The 25,059-nt window shown below is 35.3% G+C and overlaps 1 protein-coding gene across 5 annotated transcripts in view; it reads left to right on the forward strand.

Moving 5' to 3' along the window:
* The window catches only part of ATG10 (autophagy related 10), a 200,343-nt gene that overhangs the window by 43,542 nt on the left and 131,742 nt on the right, over positions 1 to 25,059 (forward strand). For 4 of the 5 annotated variants that reach the window (XM_025047846.1, XM_006913193.3, XM_015590317.2 and 1 more), the window contains exon 3: positions 6,867 to 6,974. The exons of the other annotated variant lie outside the window; for it this stretch is intronic. In XM_025047846.1, the coding sequence (XP_024903614.1) occupies positions 6,867 to 6,974 (108 nt within the window). The remainder of the gene's footprint in view (positions 1 to 6,866; positions 6,975 to 25,059) is intronic. 5 annotated transcript variants of the gene reach the window in all.

Here is a 25,059-nt window from a genome sequence, read left to right on the forward strand (position 1 = left end):
TAGATGAGGAATTTAGTGTACTTATTCTATCTCTCATTCCTTTGTGTTCCTCGTTCTGATTTTTAAATTAATTATATTATTATTTTTATATCATCAAGATTTATAATATTTAGATTCTGTTCAGTAACTATAATCAGTCCTCTGTGCTTTGTTTATAGGTTGATTAGGAATTTAAACCTAATAAAAATATGTAATGAGTATGCTAATGTAAATAAGATTCATTGCTGAACTAAGTATTTTTTTTGTGTGTGGTAGAAGGCAGTAAAACCCTCTGACACACTGCTGCTGTAGAGAGAATATTTCAAGCCAAATTCTACAAATCCTCTTTTAGTTTCATACTGTGAACATGCTAGGAAAGCTCTTTTAAACTAGGCAGAGCCAGAGAATCTCCAATCAAGGGCCAATGGTCACAAAGCTTTTGTGTGGTTTAATTCCCAGCTGGTGAACAGATGTGTTCAGTAGTCATGCACATGTTAAAAGCAGTAATCATTATGGGTAATGTGTGGGCAAATGGTGAAACAAGGCAGTATTAGTCTCTATTGAACACATTCAGATTTAATTCTTTCCTGGAAGGACATCCCCAGCTTCCTCAGCTAGAACTTATTTCTGAGGTTAATCTCCAACCCTCTCACTCAGAAAGTTCTGAGTTATCTGTGGACTATTTAAGAAATGGCCACGTTGTGTTCAATAAATCCAAAATCCTACAAGACTAGGGAAAATTGGAGAAAGGAGAAATATGTTATATCTTTACTTTCACTTTTGGGTTTTTGGTTTCTTGAGTTTTGAGTCTTTTGAATTTTTACCTAAGTGAGTCTAAGGCCAGTAGTTACCCACGAATTACTTTGACTGGACCTGGTCATTCTTAATATTTTCTGAGAGACATCAGAGTCAGCCTTGGCCAGCCAGGGTCCACATGTGCATTTGGAAGTCGTTAACAGTATCAGAAATTGAAACCAGAGTTAGCTAGATTTGGTGGGTGTTGCGGGTGGGCATGAGGAGGAGACATAGTACTGTATTCAGAATTGTGTTCTGGAGGATCTCTAAATCCTTAACAATTAATTTCCTATACTATCTAAATTTGGTGTTTTGAAAAATGGGTAGATTTTAGTTTAATGTCTGACCTACCCAGTGTAAGCTTCGCTTTTCAGCAGCAGGTTTTTACTTTCTTTTTTTCACCCTTATGATTTGGGCAGCTACTGATAGTTTTGGTTTGCTTTTATCAAGGGAAAAGAACAGCCACTTGAGATCTGTGGCCTAGGTTTGGCCTGTTCCTCAGGGTTCCACTGACTCTAAAGGTCCTTTTTAATTAGTGCCAGCAGTGACTTAGAAACCTCTACATGTCTTAACTCCTCCCCAACCACCTTGCCGAGCCCTTCCTGAAGCTGATCATTCCGAGCAGTTAACTTGAGCTTGTCTCATGCAATACTTTATTCCAGAGTAGAACTAAGGCCCTTAGATAACCACCCAACAGTTTTAGATACCAGTGTTTTTCTAGAGAAGATCATTAAAAGCTTATTCAAATTAAATGACAGAAGCCCTATAGTTATTGGGTAGCTGAATTCCAGCAGGCATAACAGCTCCCTGGGTGGCATAGCCCATGACAGCTTGTAATAAAGCAGACTCTTGTTTCGTTAGGAAATCCTTAGATCTCCATCCAGTATGTGGTCAGCACTACCCTAAAAAACTTGATTTTCTCTCTGGGGTTCTCTAAAGCCTTCAGGACGTTTTCTCCCTAGAATTTCAAGATTGGAATCTTTTGCATCAATGTGATGGCCTGGAGGCATATGCCCAAGGAGCAATCAATGAAGTATTTGTTTAACATGAAGTGTTATTTCTTTATAGGCACAAAAAGTAAGTTTCCTTCCTAATTCTCCCACCTTCCTCACCTAAATCCTCAGAGTTCACAACTGATATTAGTGTCTTGGGTGTCCTTCCAGATATATTTAGTGCATGTACAAATATATGCACTTGTATTTAAACAAATGGTAGCATAATATACATATATACATATATACATACTGTTCTGCATATCGTTTTTTAACTTAATGACCGATCTTGATTATTATTCCATGTCAATACTTATAGAACTTACTTATTTTCTTTATGGCTGAATAGCATAACCAGCCCTCAGTTAATAGCCATTTAGGTTATTTCCAATATTGTGATATTAAAACAATATTTTAATACATATCATTGTATGAATTTTATTTCCTTATGTTCAACTATATCTGTAAGATAAATTTCTGGAAGTAGCATTTCTGAGTGGAAGATATATGCATTTTTAATTTGGATAATTATTGCCAACTTGCTCTTCAGGGAGGTTATACTAATTTAAACTACCCTGCCCCTAGAAATGTATGAAAGTGACTGCCTGTTTTATCCACATCTTTGTCTACACGGGGTATTTCATACTTTTTGATCTTTGCCAATCTGATTGGTAAAAAATGGTATCACATAATTTTAATTTACATTTTTCTTATGGGTAACACTGAACTTATTTTTATATGATTAATAACCATATGTACTTCCTCTTTATGAACTATCTGTTTATATGCTTTGCTTATTTTCCTATTGGGCAGTTTGTCTTTTTCTTATTGGTTTATTGGAATTATCAATATATTGATAAATTAAAGCTATTTATATATTGATAAAATTAGTCCTTTACTATGATATGAACTAAAAATCTTTTTTTCACATTTTGATATTTGTCTTTGACTTTACATTGTTAAGCATTTTTCCCATATAGTAGAATTTATCAATATTTTATTATGACTTCGAGATTTTTATTTACTTTTTAAATATATTTTTAATAGTAATGCATATATTTGTATTCTCCAGTGTTTTCATATGGCACATTTATAGCATTATTTTTCTCATTTAAATCTTTACTCTTTATTTTGTTATAAGGTGAAGGGCATTCTATGTAGACAGCTTGAGGAGTTCTGACTGTGAGGAAATATTCTCTTGTTTACTAGTGGTGTCTGGATTATAGCATCTAGACATTTTCTATTAGTTTCTCTTCTACAGTGACAGAGTGAAGCAACCTGTTCTGTGGTGGATGGGCAGCAAGGAGTCCTGATGGTTGAAAAGTAATTGGACATGGGACAGTGACAGTATTAAGTAATGAGATTAATGGCCATTACATAGGACTAGGTTAAATTGGGCAAGTTGCCAGAGGGTAGGGTTTGAAGTGGTAGTGAAGACCACTTAAAAAGTCTCAGCACAATCACAGTTCCAAGATGAGCATCCTCAGAGGCGAGTTAGCATATGGAGAGCTCCAGGTGAACCACGGTATTTCTAAAGGTTGGGAGTTGTTTGTGGCCTTTTCTCCTGAGGCAGCTGCAGAGTACTGGATTGACTCTGTTCTCAGAGTTTAGAAGGGAGACTTCAGTGATTTTAGGGCAGTGGTTCTCTACTCTGCCTGCTGCATTAGCATCTATTGGGAAGAGTTTGAACCCCAGGAACAGCGATTTGAAAACTCTCTAGGTGCTTCTGATGTGCAGCAAGGGCTGAGAACCACTGTTTAATGCAATCAGTTTGCAATCCCTTTGAGCCAGGGATTGCCATGCACGCTACCTCCATCCTTCCAGTGTGCATGGGAATCACCCAGGAGCCCGTTAAATACAGATTCTGGTTCAGGCGGTCTGGGGTGGGGCTTGAAATTCTGTATGTCTAACAAGCTCCCCAGGGACGCTGAGGCAGCTTGTCCCCAGACCACACTTAAGTGGCTTGAGCCTGTTGCTCAATGTGCAGAGCGCTGGCTTACACCAGTCCCAAAGAATCAGTAAGCGTTTTTCTGCCATAATCCAGCTCTGTGGCAGAATTTGTTTAGTGTAGTAGAACACTGGGGTCAAGAGGCCTGTTTTCCACTTTCAGCTTCGACCCTAATTAGTTTTAAAACCAGTCTCTTTAAAGTGCTCCAGTCTGTTGTCCTCTTATCTTTGAAATGGGACGGCTGAACTGGGTAAACTGCAAGGTCTCTTTTGTTCCTGCCTCCTCCCACGCAGATCCAGGGTGTTTTCAGACTCCGGATTTTTATGTGGAATGGCAGTCTAAATTCTGCAGTAGTGATCCTGACTTGCTAAATTATTTTTAAATTGCAGACTGTCAGTACTTTTTCTTACAAACACATACCATTATGTTTATTGTATTTGGAAAATCTTTTATATGATCAACTATTGATGATCTATCATAACAAGAGTGATAATAGAATGTACTACCACATCTTCTAGTTTTAAACCAATAAACACAATACATGTCATTTAATAGAAAGATTATTTTGATTTTAAGTGACAGAAAACCCAGTCCAAATTGGATGAAGCAAAGAAGGGACTTTTTGGGGCTCTGTAATTGAGAAAATTGAGGGTAGAGCTAGCTTTGAGTATGGTTGGTGTAAGTAGTGTAATCAGGATCTGGTCTCTCTGCATTTCATGGCCTTACTTCTCTCTGTAATGGCTTCATTCTCAGACTCCGTTTAATTACACGGTGGCTTCCAGCACAGCCAGGGCTTTATCTTTCCGGTTCAAATTCAGTAAAAAAGAGAACAGCCTGGTGCCCTCCCCTCAGCCCCAAGCCTTGAATCACATCTCATTGGCTCTGACTGGATCATTTGCGCCTTCCTGAGTCTCTGTGGCCAGCAAGACTGGTGCCCTGATTGGCCAGATCAGAGTCCTGTGACTGTTCCTGGAGCTGGGGCGGGAGGCCATGTCTACAGTGACAAGGGAGAAGGGAATGATTCCTTAGAGGAAAAGTGGCTCCTGTTCCAAAAGAAGAGGGAATGGATATTTGATGTGAAAAGCAACAATGGAAAACTATCTCTTTCTCCATTTAAGCCAAAATTTAAGTTAATTTATGTTGTCAAAATACAAAGATTTCAGTGGTAGAAGGTTATCAAGGCTGTGTGCTTTGTGGTTGGTTGGACCATATAGAACTGGAATTTGAAACAATAATTTCATCTACAAAATGCAGAACCTTAGTGAAGTAATAAAAGACGAGAGTGTTCAATACCTGATTGCTCACTTTACAGGCAGGAATGACAGTGGCATCAACCAGTTACAATGAGTTGAGTCTAGACAATCTGAGCTGAGGTTGATCACCACCAACCAGCAGGGCCCCTCTGTGGGAGTTGGCAGGATGTCGGCCCTGTTAGCTGGGAGGCATTGTAAAGGTCCTGCCATATTTCTCAGAAAATATAGTTTCTATATTAGTTTCCTAAGGCTGCCATAACAAAGTACCCCAAATAGGGTGGCTTAAAACAGAGAAATTCTCATAGTTCTAGAGATTGGAAGTTGGAAATCAAGGTATCTGCAGAGTCATGCTCCCTCCAAAGGTTCTAGAAAGGAATCCTTCCCTGCCTCTTCTAGCTTCTGGTGGTTGATGACATTCCTTGTTATTCTTTGGGTAGTAGATGCACCACTCAAATCTCAGCCTCTGTCTTCCTGTGGCCTTCTCCCCTGTATCTCTGTAGCCAAATCTCCCTCTTGTTATATGGACACCAGTCATGTTGGATTTAGGACCTACCCTATTCCAATGTAACTTCATCTTAACTTGATTATAGCTACACAGATCCTATTTCCAAATGAGGTCACATTCACAGGTTCTGAGTGACATGAATTTGAAGGGGACACTATTCAACCCCATATAGTTACCTAAAATCAAATGCTCTTGCGTAGTTGGCATGGCACAAATTGTAAAAAATAGTCAATATTAAATCGCTTACAAACACTATAAAATTTTTCTTATTTTATAGTTAAAAACTGGATTTTTGAATGTTAGTAAAAGTATTTAAGTGAATTATGATTTTTTTGTTGGAATTCTATTGGTTTTTTTTTGCTACATCAGATTAAGTAACCACATCTTTCTTAATTATAATTATTTTAAGTCTGTTAAAATGTAAATGTTAGTGTGACAATTTGGCGGAGAATTAATAATTTTCATTGACACATGAGTATATCTGTACATGAGAAGGTATTGCATTTTTACATGACTTTATTGAATTCAAACAAGTTTTGCCTAAAAAAAACAGGGCTGACCACAATTAAGTGAACATCATCCATTAGTATATTTAAGAGCAAGTATGAGAAGCAGGAGAGAAATGTAGCTGGTGAAGGGCTTAGATATCATATCTTTTAAGGAACATTTGAAAATAGTAGTAATTGTCTTCAGCTCTTTGAAGAATGGCTCTGTGGAAAAGAATTTAGATTCTGGAGGGCAGAACTAGAACCAGAGAGTTAAGATTAAAGGGATACACTTCAATGCTATTTAAGACAAAACTTTCTCAACAAACAATGTACCATGTACCAAAATGGAGGCAGTAGTTGTGTTAGGGAGTAAAGTGCTGATTCCTTTCTAGGAATTACCTCTCTGGGACATTTTAATGGAGATCTTGCTTTAGACAAGAAATTGAAACGGAAAGTCCCTTCTGGTTTCACGATCTGTTGCAAGTCCTCCTAAAATTTCTTTTTCTATATATGTCATGAAAACCAATATTAATTATGTGACAATGTATTTCTGTAAGTTTATAGGTGTTTTAACAGCTGCCAACCTAAAGCTTTGAACCTAAAGCTTTGTTCTATGACTTCTGTGCAATGGACTGCTTGGGAAAATAAAAGGGGAGAATTTAATCTAGGAGAAGGAGATCATCATTAAGGAATGAGAAAGATAGGGGATTAAAACTTCTATTTATTGAGTACCTACTATGTAGAGAGTTTTTGGATGAGTTTCTTTATCCATATTGTCTCGTTTCATTGAATATACTTAGTTTTTCATTGCTTACTTTGGAACTTATGAGAAGCTGTAGTTCTTAGAATGATGAATTCTTAATATAATTGGTATTTTCTTATGTATTCTTTGATGATGGAACACAGGACTGTTCTGATGGCTACATGTGCAAAACGCATTTTCAAATTAAAAATGAGATGATGGAATCACAACCTGGAACATCTGCCCATGTGCAGACGTGTCTTCCCATGGAGGTGAGTGATTTAACATGTCATATTCTCCTTTTTGGTCTTTGTGAAGTATAAATTTAAAAATTGAAATGTGTTAAATATATATTCTAAAAAAATTAACTGCCATTGGATCCTGGGCCTGCTGTCAGGGGAGAAGTGAACATCATTTGTCAGTGAACATCATTTCTTCTATAATATTGGAAGCAGGAATTGTGGTAAAGTTGAGATCTACTCTGAGGCTATACACATCATAGTGAGCCTTCATCCTTTTGGGTTCTCTGAATCTGAAGACCACAGGTGCCTTTTATTGCCTATTGATTTCTCTCGCATGAAATTCTTCCAGGATAACACAGACCTATCTTTTGGCTGCTTAATACCTGGCTGGAGACCTCTTTGGCTAGTTTGCTTTTAACTCTTTTTCCCTATACCATTTAAAATATGCTATATCTGGGTCTCATTCCTTAGGGGACTTTAACCTTAACTTGAAAATCTTGCTAAATTAAATTTTAATAAGGTGATAATGGCTTAGTGGTTTTCTAGGATATTTTTCATTTAACTTTTATTGAAATGTAAATAGCCTTGTTGTATTGGTTATTAATAAAAAAAATTGTGTATGTTCATTGTAAAAGTAAACAATAAATACATAAAAAGAGAAAAAAAAATTTCTATACATCCTTAAACAGGAGGTAACCACTATTAATATTTTAATAAAGACCCTTCCACACATTTCTATCACACACACACACACATACACACACACACACACACACACACGCACACACACGTTTTGCAATGTACATGTATGTCATGGACATCTTCTCATGTCAGTAAATGTAGAATTCATGTCAGTAAATGTAATGGCCCCATTACCTTCCATCCTATGAATACATCATAATTATGTAGAGCCCATATCGAAGTAAAATACTTGAATTCTAAAACAGAATTGGTGGGGACCCAATTGCTTCAACACAAAGGAAGAAATAACTAATGCTTGGAATTCTGAGAATCTTGGTAAAATGGGTGAGGAGACTTTTTTGGTGAAGAAGGAGCTTTTTCTCAGGGTCTATATTAAATCAGATCCATTTGGCAATCTGGCACTAGTCCCCTCTGCCTGTGTATGACACTGGCCTAGAAGTAACTCTTGCCAATATAATTTGGTTTGCCAATTATTCTAGAGGGTATTATGCTTGGTAATAAATTAAGTGCCCCTGGTGGCTGCTCACATCTTGATTACTGTTTCGTGGTTTGAATAACCAATATCATATCTGAAGCCAAGCATGTTAGGAAGCTTTTCAATTCATTATATATTAACTTAAAAAATGCACATGGAAATGATGATTTAAAAGATGAATTACCAGCTTTTGCTTAACAAGTTGGCAGAGATTTGAAAAGCACTGTAAAATAGTGTTGACAGTATGAGGGAACTGACACTTTCTGGTTGATGTTTTAACTTCACAAAGTTTAAAGATGTGCCCATACTATGAACAATCTATTCCAATTCTAGGAATTTAGCTTCATAAAATATGAATTTTTTATTTTCAACACTTCTCAACAAATTTCAAACATATGAAAAAATTGAAAGGGTTTTCAGTGAACATTCATGTACTCATCACCTAAACTCTACCATTAACATTTTGCTGTGCTTGCCTTATTATATATCAGTCCCTCTATTCATGTATCCGTACACCTTCTTTTTGATGTAGCACTTTTGCATCAGAGTAAATTGCAGACAAATACTTATAAAGTAATCAGAACTGTACATGAAGATCTACCTGCAAGCATATTCATTTTTTTATAATAGGAAAAAATAGAACCAACTGAAATATACAATAGTAATGGATTGGATCATTATGGCCCATCTCTATGATTTTTTTTTTTTTTTTTTAAATTCAGTAGGTCTGGAGGAGTGGGGCCTGAGAATTTGTGATTCTAATAAGTTTTCAGGTGATGCTGATGTTGCTGCTCTAGGGACCACACTTTGAGAACTACTGCTCTACTCTATAATAGAATGTGTGGCATATTTGAGATGCTACACAGCTGAAATGGTTAGTTAATATGATATATGATAGAGTCAGTATTGCAGTACTCTTGCTGGCATGAAAGATGCCTTAGATTGAGCCTGAGATGGAGATTTCTGTTCAAGTGACTTACTAGGGATGTGCTCTTAGGAGAAAGAGAGTGACAGAAGCAGGACAGAACAAGGGACAAAAAAGCTAAGGAAGAATGTGGTCTCAACTAAACACTTACTTTAGTCTTATCTCCTGGGAAACTCTGAAGCACAAAAAACATCCAGAATTAGTCTCACTTTGTGTCCTTGAGGTGGCCTTTTGTACTCTGTGACAGTCATCAGCTTGTCAGTGAGCCATTGGCCAAAGTGGAGGTGGACACTACCTTCCTAAGCAAGATAGTTCCAGTTTTAACCAAGAAATTCTTCAGAAAAGAGGGCAGCTCTGTGTTACCAACCAACAATCAAAACAGCTGAGTAGAGATAGGTGCACTGGCTTTAAGGAGACCTGGATGGGGCACTAACAGTGTTGACTACCAAAGAGTAACCTGAAACCAACAAAATAGGATCTATGAGGAAATATATGCAAAAGGTCTGCATTTAGATGAAAAGTGAGAGGCTTGACATGACAGCAATTTGTTTGAGAAAGAGCTGGTGATTTTAGTTGACTGTAAGCTCAAGATAAGTGAAATGAATGCCATGTATACTAGAAAAACTAACTGGAACCTAAGCTACATTAATTAAATGGATCCCAAGTACGGTTTAGGGATCCTTGGGATGGCGTCCCAGAGATGCTTTCAGGGGTCCACAGAGTCTAAATTATTTTTATAATAATATTAAGATGTTATTTATACTTTTTTACTCTCGTTCTCCCTGATTCTTCCAGAGGCTACTTACCTGTGATATTGCAACAGATTGAATGCAGAAATAGTTACAAGAACCTAGCTATCTTCTATTAAGCTAGACTTTAAAAAGATTTGCAAAAATGTAAAACAGTGCTCCTTTCCTTACTAATTTATATTGTTTTGGAAAATATATTTATTTTTTGTAGAAATATGTTATTAACTTTTTAAATGAATTAATAAGCATTTTTTAATTTCAATATAAACTTCTAATATAGTGAATATCAATAGTTTTAACTCTCTTAAACAAAAGCTCTTTGGAATACTCAATGAATTTTAAAAGTGTGAAGGGTAAATAAAAAAAAAAAAATCAGAAAAAAATGTGTAAAGGGTTCCTGAGATCAAAAAGTTTGAGGATCACTGATCTATATCATGGAAATATTACATTATTACATGTGAAGAAGAATATTGATAACTAGAATATGTAATACATGAATACGTATAATAATAGTTTAAAAATAAATTATAAATAGAATTCATCCATGTAGAGAAGCATGCCCGAGGGCCATGGGTGGGCTTGAAAACATTATTATGAAAAATATTTTGGGGACTCTGGGGATGGTAAACTAGAACTGAAGACCTGGGAAAGTTAGTTGTCTTCAGATATATCTAGAAGACTTTCCCGTGGAAGAGAAAGTAGACTTACTTTGTTTCTGAGAGAATTAGTTCATGTCTGGAAATTATTCTAGACAAATCTCTCTAATATTTAGAGTTGCCTACAATGAAATAGGTCAGCATGTAAAGTTGTGAGCTCTCTCCCCTTTCATGGGTATGTTCAGCCACAGAGTGGATAACTCTCTCTCTGGAACAGTGATCACCCACTGAAATGCTCATTTGCTTAAAGTATGAGGCAGATGATGAGAGAGTGAAGTGGGCGGATGGGAAGTGGTAGGAGCTGTGGAGAAAGGGAGAGGGCGTGACTCATCCAAAAGGTCAGCACGCATGCAGCCCCAGGTGGATTTTCAAGAAAAGGAAATGATTTGGATTTTTGTGTGTTGGCTTAATTGAAAAAGAAAAAATCTGTTCAGGCCAAATAGGCCATATTTATGGGCTTTACGTGGTCCTTGGGCCACCAATTTATAACCTAGCTTCTAATATTATAGAAAGGAGTTTTGTATTATGTAGAAGACTGAGCTGGGGGACCTCTGAATTATCTTTAAAATGTAAAGCGTGATAGTTCTATATCTGTTCCATATCTGTACATCACATTTCCTATTTAAAGATGTCCAAAGGAATGTCTCTGCTAATAGTCGTTTCAAAAAATTTTTTAAATTTGGTGATGTAAGGTGTGGGAAATCACTTACTTCCTGTTCTAACGAGATCTGGCAGTCTTAACTTGATTCATGATTTTTATGCTTGTGAGATTATCTACAATGATGTGTAGATAATCATGGGGTTTTTAAAAATCAAAGTGAAATATGATGGAATATATAAGTGAAATAATGTGTGAAAATTATAATCTATACCTTTAAATTTTTAAAATATGATTTCAAATGGTAGTTAAGAGAATGAGATTGTATTTAGAAATCTACTAAATATATTGGGGCATTTTTTAGTTCTGGTTTTGAGGAAAGGAGTTCTTATTTATTTGTTTATTTATTATTTTATTTTATTTTTATTTTTTAATTTTAATTAAATATTTCATTGTATGTTCACTGCCCATAGTTAGATTTCTTTCTGTCACCACATATTTGACCCCTTTTACCCCGTCTACTTCCCCCCTCTCCCCTCCTCTCTTTTCCCCTACCTTCTGGTAACCATGAGTCTATTGTCCATGTTCATGAGTTTCTGTTTGTCCTGTTCTTTTGTTGCTTTTAGGTTTATATTCCACATATAAGTGATATCATGTGGTTTTCAACTTTTTCTGTCTGGCTTATTTCGCTTGGCATGATTATCTCGAGGTCCATCTATGTTCTCGCAAAGGGCAGTATTTCATCTCTTCTTAAAGCTGAGTAATATTGTATATATGTACCACAGCTTCTTTATTCAGTCTTCTATCATAGGACACTTCGGTTGCTTCCATGTCCTGGCCACCGTGAATAATGCTACTGTGAACATTGGTGTGCAAATATCTTTTTGGATATATGTTGTCAAGTTTTTGGGGTGAATGTCCAGTAGAGGGATTGCTGGCTTATATGGTAGATCAATTCTTAGTTTTTTTGAGGAACCTCCATACTCTTTTCCATTGTGGCTGTATCAGTTTACAGTTCCAGCAGTGTGTGAGGGTTTGAAAAGGAGTTCTTATAGGTTAATCATATTAGATAGGACATTTATTGTTGAGAACAGTTAATATGATTTGCTTGTGACATTTCTGAGTTTGTGAAATAACAAACAAGACTATGGTGATTTTTTTTAAACAAGATTTTTAGCAGTGACCAAAAGAAATCCATTGCCTCTATTTAAAATCTTCTAAATACAAATGAATATTTTCGACAGGAGCTAACATAATCAACACTGGTTCTTAGGATATCTTATTATATGGAACTCTTATTTCCATAAAGTGATGTTGATGCTAATACTTCACATTATCAACATGATTTTTTTTGGATTGAATTGAAGAATTTTCTTAGTGAAATTAACGTATGATCATTTAACAGTAGTGAAAACGATGATTTAACAATTGTTCTGCTTTAATGAATATGAACTTATTGTGGAAAGTCCTTATAAAAGCCTTATTTATATAGATAAAATAATAGTTTGAGAATAGAAGTGGGAACACAAGCTCTATATTCCAATTAGATAGTTTTTGATAAAAATTAGTCATTAACCTTTAAAACTCATGTGTATGTTACTGCAAAATAGCTGGAAACTTTAAAAAATTTTTGTAAGGTTCTAAATTAACTTACTGGCTAAGAAAGACTTCAATGATTAGAGTAGTGAAACAAAGTAAGTTTTCTACCATGTTTAGCATTAAACCACTGTTAATAAAAGGAAACTATGAGATGAATATTAAACATGGATATTGATTGTTAATAATCAGTAGGAAAAATTATTAATGAATGCTTAGAAGAAAGCCTAAGAGCTAGTTTTTGGCTGACATTGCTTTGATTTTTCTTTTTAACTTCTTCATTTATGAAATTCTGAATTATTTTCATAGAATAGATGGCTCAGATATTGTTCTTTTGATTAATTCAATTCAGATACCCATACATATTTTAAGTTGGTCAGCGATTTTTATATGTATATATTATTGAAGTTTAGATTTTTTTTTGTCTGAGTTAGATTACTAAAGTTTCATTTCTTCCTTTTGAAGAGGTATTAGAGATGGGTATTGAACATATTTTATTTATTCATTTACTATCTTCATTACTTTAGAGCCTCAGGTTCCACCTTCAGATTACATTTTTTAAAACTATGAGAATGATACAGTCATAAAAATAGCAATAGTATGCTACTGGATAAAAGGATTTTTGTCCTAGGGCCTTGTTATACACTAACTGGAACTTTCCTTGGTCCAGGGTAGGTAGAATATTATAGAGAGCCCTCAACAAAAACAACCTATCATAAATTCCCTAAAGCATAAAGCTGAGAATTAGTAACAGAAGATGATCTCAATTGCCAAAAGAACATATTCAGAGAATGACGATGTAATGAGGTAACCTGGTCTTCAAATATACTCATTTGCCCTAAGGATTTTATTAAGTGACTTTTAGGATGAGTTCTCCAAAATAGACTCATATGTCACAATACCATGTTTTTTTTTTATTGAAATAAATCATGAGCCACAGTTCTCAGTTAGTGTTAACAATTTCCCTGTAAAGCAGCTGCTATTTTTAGACTGAAGTATAGCCGTGCTGATAAATGTAAATGATGAGTGGTAAGCATGATATACCTACTATTTGAAAATGTAATTATTAAAGCAATGTGAAAATACCAGAAAGTCTGTTATAATTAATGTGTGTAGATTCATGTAAGTAGTGACTTGGTGTTTATTTATTGATATGATGAACCTCATGCTGATAAATGGATATTTAAACAAAATAAGTATTAATACAGCAGACCCCAATCCGACTTTTATGTTTTTTAAAAAACTCCAAAACAAAGTAAATTTTAATTTTATTTAATTTAGAGTATGAATACATGCCATAAAGTGGTGTGGTGTTTGAGAGGGGAGAGTATAGGATATTCTGAATACCAATCAGGTCTGATCAGGATTTACAGTTCCAACAAAATTGCTAAATATTATACTAAATATAGTATTATACAAACTATATTTCTTTAACTACTACATGACAGAAGTATTTGTTTACTTATTCTTAGAACTCATCAGAAACCACATATAGATTTGCGGCACTAAAACTATTTGAACTATCTAAAAAGATCTTTGGGGCCTTAAAACAGCTTAGTGTTCTGCTATGAAGCCAAGAAGTCTTTTATAGAGGCAGATCCTTCAGAATCTTCTTTCTTCTCTAGGCCCTTGGTACCAAGTAATACCACTTTGCAAAATTCAGAGAGTGTGTTAGGTTTAGAGTGAGAACTTATAACTTTTTTGGTTTCCTTCTACCTTTGAAATTCTCTGTGCTGCGTTCTACTTGGCAGAGCAAAGAATCTATTTTTTCTTTTTTGCGAGAGAGAAATCGAGTTGAATCAATCCAGATAGGTAACTAATTCTCTATTTATCAAGCTAGTAAAAAAGGCTTTATAAAGGCACCTGCCACAGCCATTGTATTTTAACTCATCAATGAGTTATATCAGAAAGCTTCTTTTATGTATAGTTGTAATATTGAGATGTTTTCCTTAAATTAAAAGTAAGATCATTTTTAGCCATAGATATGGACTTGAGAAAATATTGAGCTGATATTTCTGTATGAAAATCTTACTTTCAATGTAGAATGCTTATGTCCAGTTGTAAAGGTCTGACAGGAACCAGTTGTTTCGGAGGAAGGACACAGAGCATTATTTTAATAAATTATATATTCCTCCCATTTATTTTTATGAGTTTGAGATGCTTTCATGATATAGCCTTGAGAAAACACCTAATAAGTTGATTGGGGATTTCAAACTTTATTTGGGTCTATTTACATGGAGAATTGCTGAGCCTGCTTGATTTTATAATCAAATCTAAAACAAATGAAAGTGAAATCACTATATGGTGCTTCTTTCTCCACTTTGATTTTTTTTTTTAAGTCAGTGAAATCTCCAAGTGTGGAGAGGGGTATATTGCCTTGGAATACATTACAATGAGATTGGATATCACCAAAGATTAAATAAAATCTAAAATATTTGAGTTTTCAAAATTATTTTATTAATTATATGTAAAATTCTTTTTCTTCCTTAGTTAAATTGAAATGGTTAATTTAAAAAAATATTTTCTGGAGTGAAAGGAATATCCATAGGCATAATTTTCTATTCAGGGCTCAAAAACAATCTTGTCATATACTCTGATGAAATCGAATGTTAAAATTCAAATGTGGAATCTCATAGTAAACTGCGATCTTCAGATGTTTAAAAGGTTGTTTATTTTTTGTTTTTTTAGTAGCTTGAATGAAATTAACTACTTGTCAGGATTTTTTTTCAGCAGTCAGATAAAGACTATTACATAGAATATATTTTACTATAAAACCATTACCCTGAACTAGGGATAGTAGTACGTACAGGTTGCTCCTTATAGAACAGGACCCATAGAACCCTCAGTATTTCTTCCACTAATACCTGAAATGCTCACTATTGAAGAGCCTTTATTAAAAATGCAAATGGATTATTTTACAGGGAGAAAACAAAACATTTTCAAACTGGAATAGTGGTTCTGAACCCTACTGTACTGTAAGCACTGACCTGGTTAGATCACTTCAATCACCGCTGCATTTTTAGCATCTAGCCAGTGTCTGTCACAGAAGTGCCAGAAATGAATACAGCCTATATCTTGATTTTTCTGAATTGGAACTATCTAAACTTTCCTCTGTCCCCAGTATACTGCTAATTTAACTAAAAGTCAGCAATGTTAGACTAAATATTTTGCCATTAGCAATTTACTGTCTATTTATTAAATGGCACTTATTAAATGAGGTGGCCATGAATATTTGTTAAAGTTTATTCCTGAATTTATGGGCCTAAGAGTGAATAATAAGTTCACCTTAAAGTAAATAGGAGTAACCAAATATTGGACTGTGTTAAAAGTATTCAAAGCAGAAAGCTAAGGGGAAAAACTCTTTTAAGAGGGAGGTATTGAAGTGTTTTTAACTATTGTTTTTGATTGTATAAACGGGATATGGGAGCTTCAATAATGTTCTTGTATATGGTGCTTGCAAATATGCTGTTTTAGAGATATTCTTCATTCTTAGCAAACTTAGTTTTAGTATTTGTGAGAGAAGATTGAATGTATATACATTGAGAGAATTTACATCTATTTCTAGCTGACCTCAAAGGAACCTTGGGATAGAGATTACAGGTTTGTCTCAGCCATAGTTTTGAATGGATTGAAAGAGGTGGAAAGCTGTCAAGCTGGCAGTATTACTTACATAAAGGAACATCTGGATGGGCCTACAACAACTTTATTTATTAAAGGGGTGTTGAAGGGTGAGGAGAATGAAAACATGGGGGAGGAGAATGAAGACTGGTTAGATAGAGGGGGATTGACAAATAAGTTACTGTCTTAAGGATAATGGTTGCCATGTTTCTCATTCTCAGAGAAAGGAGTTACAAATATGGAAAATCTGGAATGAATTTCATAGTGATGGACTGAAATTGGAGATATTGTAGTATGTTATCTTTTGATGCATAACAAATTACCCCCAAACTGAGGTGTTTCAAACAATAAATATTTCTTATTTGATAAAACAAAGAAGAACATCTGGATGGATGCCTGAAAAACTGCAAGTGAGTCAGAGGGTACAGCAGCCTGGCTAATTAAATCTGATCTCTATGCTTAGTTGCTCGACCCTACCTTATTTTGAAGAAAAAGAAAGTACTCGTAGTCTGAAAGTGACCAGACTTTTGGAAGAGATCATTAAAATGACCATTGACTAATTTAAAGTGATATTGTTAAATGCTCTCTTTCCAGTATTTATTTGTGAAGTAGGTTATTTTCAGCCTCTCTTCAGGTTTGTTAGATGTAAAACAAAAGGGACAAAGTACAATGATGATCTCAAACTCTAAAGTCTTCTTCTCTGTTTATAACCGCCTAATTTTCAACTTTATTTACTCCGAACATTCTCTGTACACTCTTTTTGTCTCAAGACTCTCAATGACATCAGTCCCTTTTTATTTATCTTGTCTCCTTACATAGTCTTGACTTTAACCTTCTCTGTCATGCTCACAATACCAAGATTCCATGGCTCTTGGCCCTACATGTTTATGCTGTATATTGGCACTTCTTAGTCCTCTTCTACAATCCTCTTTCTCTTTCCTTCACTACCTGATTTCTTGAATAAATAATCTATAATACCTTCACTCTTTTATCACTCATTTAAACTTCAACTCTTGTTCTTTTGACTTCTACCAAAATCAAGCTATGAAAATTGCTTCCTCATAAGGTACTAATTACCTTTGTAATCACCACATTTAGTGTCTTCATTCTCCTTGACCACACTGTAACATTTGACACTATTGACTAAGCCTTTCCTTCTTGAAATTCTCTCGTCTTTTAGTCTCTGTGATACTGGTGACAATGAATTCTTTTTATTCTTCCTTTCTAACATTTCACTATTATTTTGTGGCAGTAGTTCTAATATCTTCCCTAAATCACAGTCCTTGGGGAGTGCTGAAGGTCAACCTATGCAAACCAAGGTAAACCTAGAGGGCAGGAAGAGGGGAGAAACCAAGTCTAGAGTCATGGCCATAGAGCTAATTAGAGCATATTGGAAGCTGAAGTGCCCATAGCTTTTCAGTTTGACAGCTGGCATCCTGATAAGTCAGACTGACTTAAAAACACATGGTTGGAATCTGGCAACAAGAAACTTGATGACTGGAAAAGGATTCCATCTGTACCTTTGACTGCCTTAGGAGCCTGTTAACCAATCTTAGTTTCTACAGTGACTCTCAGTACTAGGAGAGGCCGTAGCACATTCTGGGCATTCTTGAGATGAGAATCCAACTTCCAAAAAATATTTTTCCGAATTGTGCTCACTTGGTGACACGAATTGTTGGAATTAACCTTCCAGAAGGAGTCCAGTACATTTTCCACCACATATTACATTTTGGGTTCTTGGGAATGGCTGATGGTGGGTACAGAAGGTAGTAGGGGGAAGCAAGAGGGTCTCTGCACTAAAGAAAGGAATTTGGGTGGAATGGGAGAGTGTTGTATTATGACTTTAGAAAGGTCTGAGGAGTAGTTGGAGTTTTTAGTATGGTTTATCTAAATTTCCTGTCCTGGGGGCATTGGCCTGGTTGCTGCTATGTTGTTAGGATCCTGAATCTGGGATTTCCATTTAATTTAATGAGAAGTGCTGAGAGACGGAGAGTAGACCAAGTCAGAATCCATTAAGGAAAGCTAAGGTTTAAATACCAGGAAGTCAAGTATAAAACACTAACCACTAAAAGTTAGAGGGAATGATGGTGTCATAGGTTTGAAGTTAGGTAGAGATGAGACTGCAGTGAAGTTAGGCTGGGAGAAAGGGAGGAGGATCCTGAGTGATTTGCCTAACCAGTTTGGAATGTGCTAGATCTTCTTCGCTGTCCATGGATGAATGGTATTTACCTTTGTCAGACAGGTTTAAAGGGTTAGGCAGAGCTGAGAGATTGTATGAATATGTGGGTAGGAGAACCGGATGGAGTCTAAAGCTTGCATGCTTTTCCCTGGCCCTGGTCCTTGTCTGTGTTGTGTATCCTTTGTTTTAGTCGCTTGCTTGTTAGAGGGCATCTGGTGAGTTTTTCTGGGTGGTCTACAGATGTTGTTGGTATTGGCTCGTAGCTTGGGTTTATTTATAGCTTTGCTTAGAGGTGCTGAATGGAAGGGGCTGAATGGAAGCTGTAGGGTCTAATGTATGTATCTCCCTTAATAAATTGCTGTTTTCTTGAGTGTAGGATCCATAGCTTATTTATCTTTGTAGCACTTTTTCAAGAAATTATTTTGAATGAATGACATACCAAAAGAAGTATTATAAAGCACATTTAGTTTTATTCTATAGAAAAGTACTTCGTGAAAATATCCAATGTGGTATTATTGCCCTATGATAGGCATTTTATGAAATAATGAAGAAAAAAATGAGAGCATACTTGTCTGAAATCTGTTTTGTAAAAGCTCCCAGGTATATTAACATGCAATTTCAATTGCCATTTATCTAAAAAGACCAAAAGTGTTATATTTGACAGAAGATCTTTTTCAAGAAAAGTTTGCCAGTTTCCACATTAGGACTTTTACATATACGATGATTGGTAGTTTAGTGTTCTTTTTAAAAATAATAAACAAATGAATGTTTCAGGAAACCTGTGATAGACTGAATCAGGTGGAACTGATTTAATGTTATGGATAATTACATAATTAGTGTGTAAAAAATAAACCATACTATCTTCTTGATGGACTGGAGTTGCTGTGAAGGAGGTGTGTAATTATACAATCAACATCTTCCTACTATGCTGATTCTAGATAATCCTTTTTTTGCCTTGTCTGAGAAGGGGCTTCCTGTCTTGTGCTTCCTGATGTTATTTAAGTGAACATGGCTGAGCACTGAGTAGTTTCCAGTCCCTTGATAAGTCTCTCTATGATCCAGGTCTGTGTGAGAGCATCCTCTGAGACCAGAGGCTTTCAAACTTTTTTGATATAAACCCACAAAAAGAAATACAGTTTACATCAAGACCTACTACATTCTCCGCACACATACCTTAAACCAAGGTTTATTAAACAATTCTTATTCTTTCTGATCCATTCTACTCTATTAATCCATTCTGCTCTATTTTATTTTATTTTTTTAAATGCTGGTTGAGGCCACCAATTGATTTCAGAACCTACTAATGGTGCATGCCTCACATTTGGAAAATATTACTTAGACCTTTGGTGATTGCTAAAGTCAGTGGAAGGGATTCAGAGAGTAGCGTAATAGGGCTGCTCTGGCTTTGAGTAGCAGGTGGTGTGGCATGGTTGAAAGAGCAAGGGCTTTGGAGTTGGGCACATTTGGTTTTAAATCCCTACTTTTCCTCATTTAAATTGTGTACTTTGAACATGTTACTGAAACTTTTTGAGCCTCAAATCTCTCATCTGTAAACCTGGATCCCAAATACTTAAGGGAGTCAGGAGGTGAGGAACTGGAGAGCTGTGTGGAAGGGGGGGTTGATATGTGCATTAAATGATATCATGGAAGAAAACGCAAGGCCATTGCTGTGACAGTAAAACACATATTGCGGCAGGTACTTTAAAAAGTTTATATTTCTTTCCCCACTCTTTTTCACCATCAAATGCCTCAATGAGAAAAGCGTATTGTAACAGTTGGTGCCTCACAGGTTTTTAATGAAGATCAAATGAGATAATGAAAGCCAAGGATTAACAAGTATTAATTTTTTATTAATGCAACCTTAAAGCAGCTTTACCATTTCAGAATAAATCTTTGTGCAAGGGGGATAGAGTCCTACAGAGGTTAAGTGACAACATTAGAAAACAAAATTGGTTCTGAAATTTGATATTATGACTGTTAATAGCAAGGATTGCTTTGAGATACAGTGGACTTGCATGTTGATGTTGGAGAGCTGCTACCAAACCTGCCAAAGGATGATTTATGGTGCCCATTATAAATTACCATATACAAGTCATTCCATGTTGCATTATGTATAAAATTTAAAGAAACTTTAAATTTATTCAACAAAGGATTTTGCTTCATCAAAACCTGGAAAATGAACATCAGAAGACAACTAATAACCTATTGCATAATATTTCTGTCATTTTCTTTACTTTAACTGGAATGTAGTATAATAATTTAATTATGAGAAAAATGTAACCTCTGTCTCACAGCTTGAAATCTCAGGAAGGGGGGAGAATGTCTTTTGTACAAATATACATTTTTATAAAACCACTTTTTTTTCTTTAAATGTTATAGTTTTCACTACTTCTGAACTTGTCCCTGACTTTGAAATGCTGTTTCCTCACTAGTTTAAATTTTTTACTTTCTAGCCTGAAAGGAAATTCTTTGGGTTTGATACTGTCTGTGCCTCTCTCTTTCATTCATCTCTTCCCTGGGATTCTACTGATATTGTGATTATTTAGTGGTCACCTGGGTTTTGCTGGTCATGGGGAAGGGATATAAATCAGCCAAGGCAAGTATAAGGCATTGACAGCTATAAAAGCTTCTTTTCCATATCTCTTATTCTCCCCGGTATCCAGTCTATGGTAGCTTTGATATGTTTCAGTCTCGCTTTAGGCCTATGTTGGTTCCTTACACTTAGTTTCTATGCCATTTCTATGTTACATCATGTTTAGGTGATCATCTAACACTTTATGTTAAGTTCACGTTTCACGTTACTGTTACATTCAGAAGAAAAGACCTGGCTCCTTTAAGACAGAAGCACCTTTTCCTCTGCCAGAAAGCTCATTGTAAAAGTGAAGGGCTTAACCAAAAAGATTTCAATATAAACTGAATATTGATAGAGAATGGATGTTAATTGGGCTCAGTAACTTGGTTGCTAAGAAAGCATTTTCGTGATCGGGAAGAAACTCTCCTGGGTGTTCTGTAGCTTCTTGTGGACCTAAAATGCTTTGTTTTATCTCTTGCTTTCTGTTTCTGAGTTGAAAGAGGAAAGAGCAGAAAGCTATCACAGGACTGAAAAGCTGTGGGAAGCAGATGGTTGCTCTCTCTTAGCTACAGAAAGAGAGAGCTAAATACTGACTTGCAACAAACCAATGCCAGCAAGGACTCTTTGTTTAAGGCAGACAGTGGAAAATACCATGAAGCCAAGATATAAAGAGATTGCATAGGAGGACATAGAGAGGTTAGTCTAGGATTTTTTTCAATGCCTGGAAACATGTAGTTGACAGAAATTAAAGGATATTTAGAGTGGACATCTAACATCCATGTTAAATAATGGGGTTAACTCTTTTCAATATGGTTGAGTTTATTAAGAAGTTATTTAGCTTGTATTTAATTGTTTTTTGAAGGTTTTATACTATATTTGATATTAAACTTAGTAGATTTAGAATTTGTTAATCTGTAATTATTTTAATAAAATTTAGTTATAAACATCTCTTACTGTATAGTGTATTGCTTAGTAATAAAGTAACTTTGGAGTAAATAAGTTACAAATATTTATTGAAATACCTTTTTCAAAACAAAAGTGTCCGAATATTGACTGTCCATATATTGTAAGCTCTCTGGTTATACTTTAAGTAATTTGTAAAGTATTCGTTCTGCATACTAAATGATACTCCACTAACCTCAGGGAGTTAGTGCCTATATTTTGCTTAATTTCGTTTTTTTACTTATTGCTTCATTGGACAAATGTTTTTGAGTATCTATTGAGCATCAGGCAATATGTTAAAGGATACCACAAGGAATAAAGCAGTCCAAGGAAGTAGTGACATAATTCTCAGGGGAGTTTGGAAAATGAGAATATTTTTGCTGGTATTTTATGGTCTGTTTTAGGCTTTCTTACTAATATTGAATATTATTGTTTGTACTAAGTATTATTATTTAAGTTTATTGTGGCACTTTTAATTGTAAAATTTTTCTAAACAGTATTATTTGGATCGTTTTTATGGATATATACTTAAAGAGACATCTAGAGTCTCTTGGTTCCTCCTGTGACTGTAGTGTCATAGGAGGAGACACGAGTCTTTCTTGGTAACCTCTTTGGAATTTACTTTTGGTTTTCATGGCCATATAGTTTTTGACTTGTGAGCGTGGCCAGAGGATCTTAGAGAAAAAGCAAAATATGATCCTTTTCAGGGCCTCTGATTCTAATAATATTCTCAGAGAAGCTAGTTTAAAATGGAAGTACTTCAGTATAACCAGAGGGCTTAGGAAATATGTGGGTGGTCACCAGTGATGAATCTTACACTGGAAGGTCAGGTAAGATTATCAAGGAAAAAACATTGATAGAATAATAGACTAATTTAGACTTCCTCAATAGTATAGTAATAGAATAATATGTTAAATATATGCAGAGTACTCAGTGGTCCTCTTTCCTTTTTAATGCAGAGGTACAGGTACATTCCGATAGTTAAAAAAATTGTATGCTAAATCTGCATTTTCAGATTTATCTGCTGCCTGATTCTCATCTTGCTCCACAATTCATTGGTTTAGGCTGTTTATAGCCTTTATAACTTGGATTGTCTTTCAACAATCTGAGGTTTAGTAAGCGAAAATGTGTTTAGGAAGAAAGGAGAGCAACAAATATGAGGTTCAGTTTTAAAAGGTAAATATTTTATAAATTTTGAGAAGAATGGTAAATAAATGAGAAAAACTGCCATTTGTAGTATTTAGTGACTCTTCAGATGTCACATTTATTTTAAATCAGTATTCATTACTTTAGAATAAGTGCATTTCTTAATTTTTTTGTAGCTGTGAAAGAGACTGCACTGAGCTATTTAAAAAAAAATTTTTTTTTAGAACTCAACTGCTTCTATTAACATGAAGCTCAGCTAGTAAACTCATTAAGTAAGGACCCTAGGCAGTTCTCTAGTGCCGAGACTGAAAGCACAGTATTGCAGACATCTTTGCATCACTGTCATGAATGACCTTGAAGGAAGCCAGCACTTCATAAAGCAAAATCCTCTCTGTGGCACTTCGTTCTGATTTGATTGATGCTTTAGAAAAAGCTGTAAGATTTTCTTTTCTTTATAGTGTGGGGCATATACTCCTTACACTTCATAGATTTTGTACTTGTCTGGAGTAGTTTGTTGGCAGGTTCTTACAGGTTCTGATCTTTCACTGACTGCAGTACAGGTAAGCAGTGAAATCTCTCCTTTGATCAATTATTATTAGGGAGTAAGGTCTTGGTGCATTGGGATCATGGTTTTAAAGAATAGAAAAGTACAGACTCTCTAACTTGAGTATAATACAATCATTTTTCTTCCATTATAATCTTTCCAAGCATCTCAGTGGGTCGAAAGGTATTTAATACTGAGGTTTTATGATTTATATTATTCAAAGGGTATACATTCTTGTCTAGCCACTATCCACTGTGCTTTCTTAGATTTATAGTTTTGTTCCTTTTTAGTTTTTTTACTGTAATGTGCAGTGAAGGTTTTTTGTATACATTTTTATATTCAAAGAAGAAGACACCAGAAATCTTAGAAGGTAAAATGATTATTTTATCTCTTTGGAGTTACTTGGTCATTTCCCACATAAAAAGTTATAAGTAAGGATCATAAAAAGTTATAAGTAAGGATCATATAAAGGTGCAACCATTTATTTATCTGCTCTGGTACTGCTGTGGGAACACCAGGAGAAAACTTTTCAACATTTTGCCTCTGGAAAGTGTGGAAAAGCTATACTGGGACCCTTGGGCCTAAGTGTTTAGGGATAAACACATGCATTACAGTTGGGTGAAGGTAGAACACGCAGAGACCATTTAGGTAGCGTGTTCTCCTCTCTACGAGGGAGCCATGTCAGCTGGTGACTTCAGACCTCAGTGCCTCATCTTCTGCCTCTGGGATCTGATCTCACTATTCCTGGCCTACCTCTCCTAACCTGAATCTGAATTGTGCACCTTGCTTGCCCCATCTTTCTACTTTTCCTTATACTTTGATCTTGTATGAATCTTCATATTTTTCTGACCTCACCCTTATAATTGAATTCAAATTCTTAGTTTAATTCCTTTTGTTTCACAATTTGTTCTAGTACTCTATTGTTCTATCTAGACTAAGCCAGTCATTAGGTTTTCTTGATACACTTTGAATCTTGACCTCTAAACTTCTGTCTTATGAAGATAAAAGGGTAAAAATCAGAATCGCTTTTATCCAGCCCCCTGGCTACAGTGATTTATAACAATCTATATATCCTGGAAGTCAGTGAAGTGACTGTGTGAGAAGTTCCGAAGAAGGTAGTAAAAATATGAGGAGTGTGATTTAGGAACACCTAAACACCTAATCCCCTATAACTTCTTGTTCGTTGAACCCAGAAATATCTCAGTGAATAGACACTTAACCAAGCTGAGTTGGGTTTTTTTCTTTTTTCTTTTCAATTACTTGATTAACATCATGTCTCGTGGGCAGCTTCATTCTGAAGACCCTCTTGAGAGTCTTTGAACATGCTTAATTTATTCTAATCGGTTTTATAATATATTTTCTGGCTGATGGACTCTAGATTTTCTGTCTTAAAAGTATACTATGAGTGCATTG

The sequence above is a fragment of the Pteropus alecto genome, unplaced genomic scaffold, assembly GCF_000325575.1.
Source record: "Pteropus alecto unplaced genomic scaffold, ASM32557v1 scaffold20, whole genome shotgun sequence".
Classification (NCBI taxonomy): domain Eukaryota; kingdom Metazoa; phylum Chordata; class Mammalia; order Chiroptera; family Pteropodidae; genus Pteropus; species Pteropus alecto.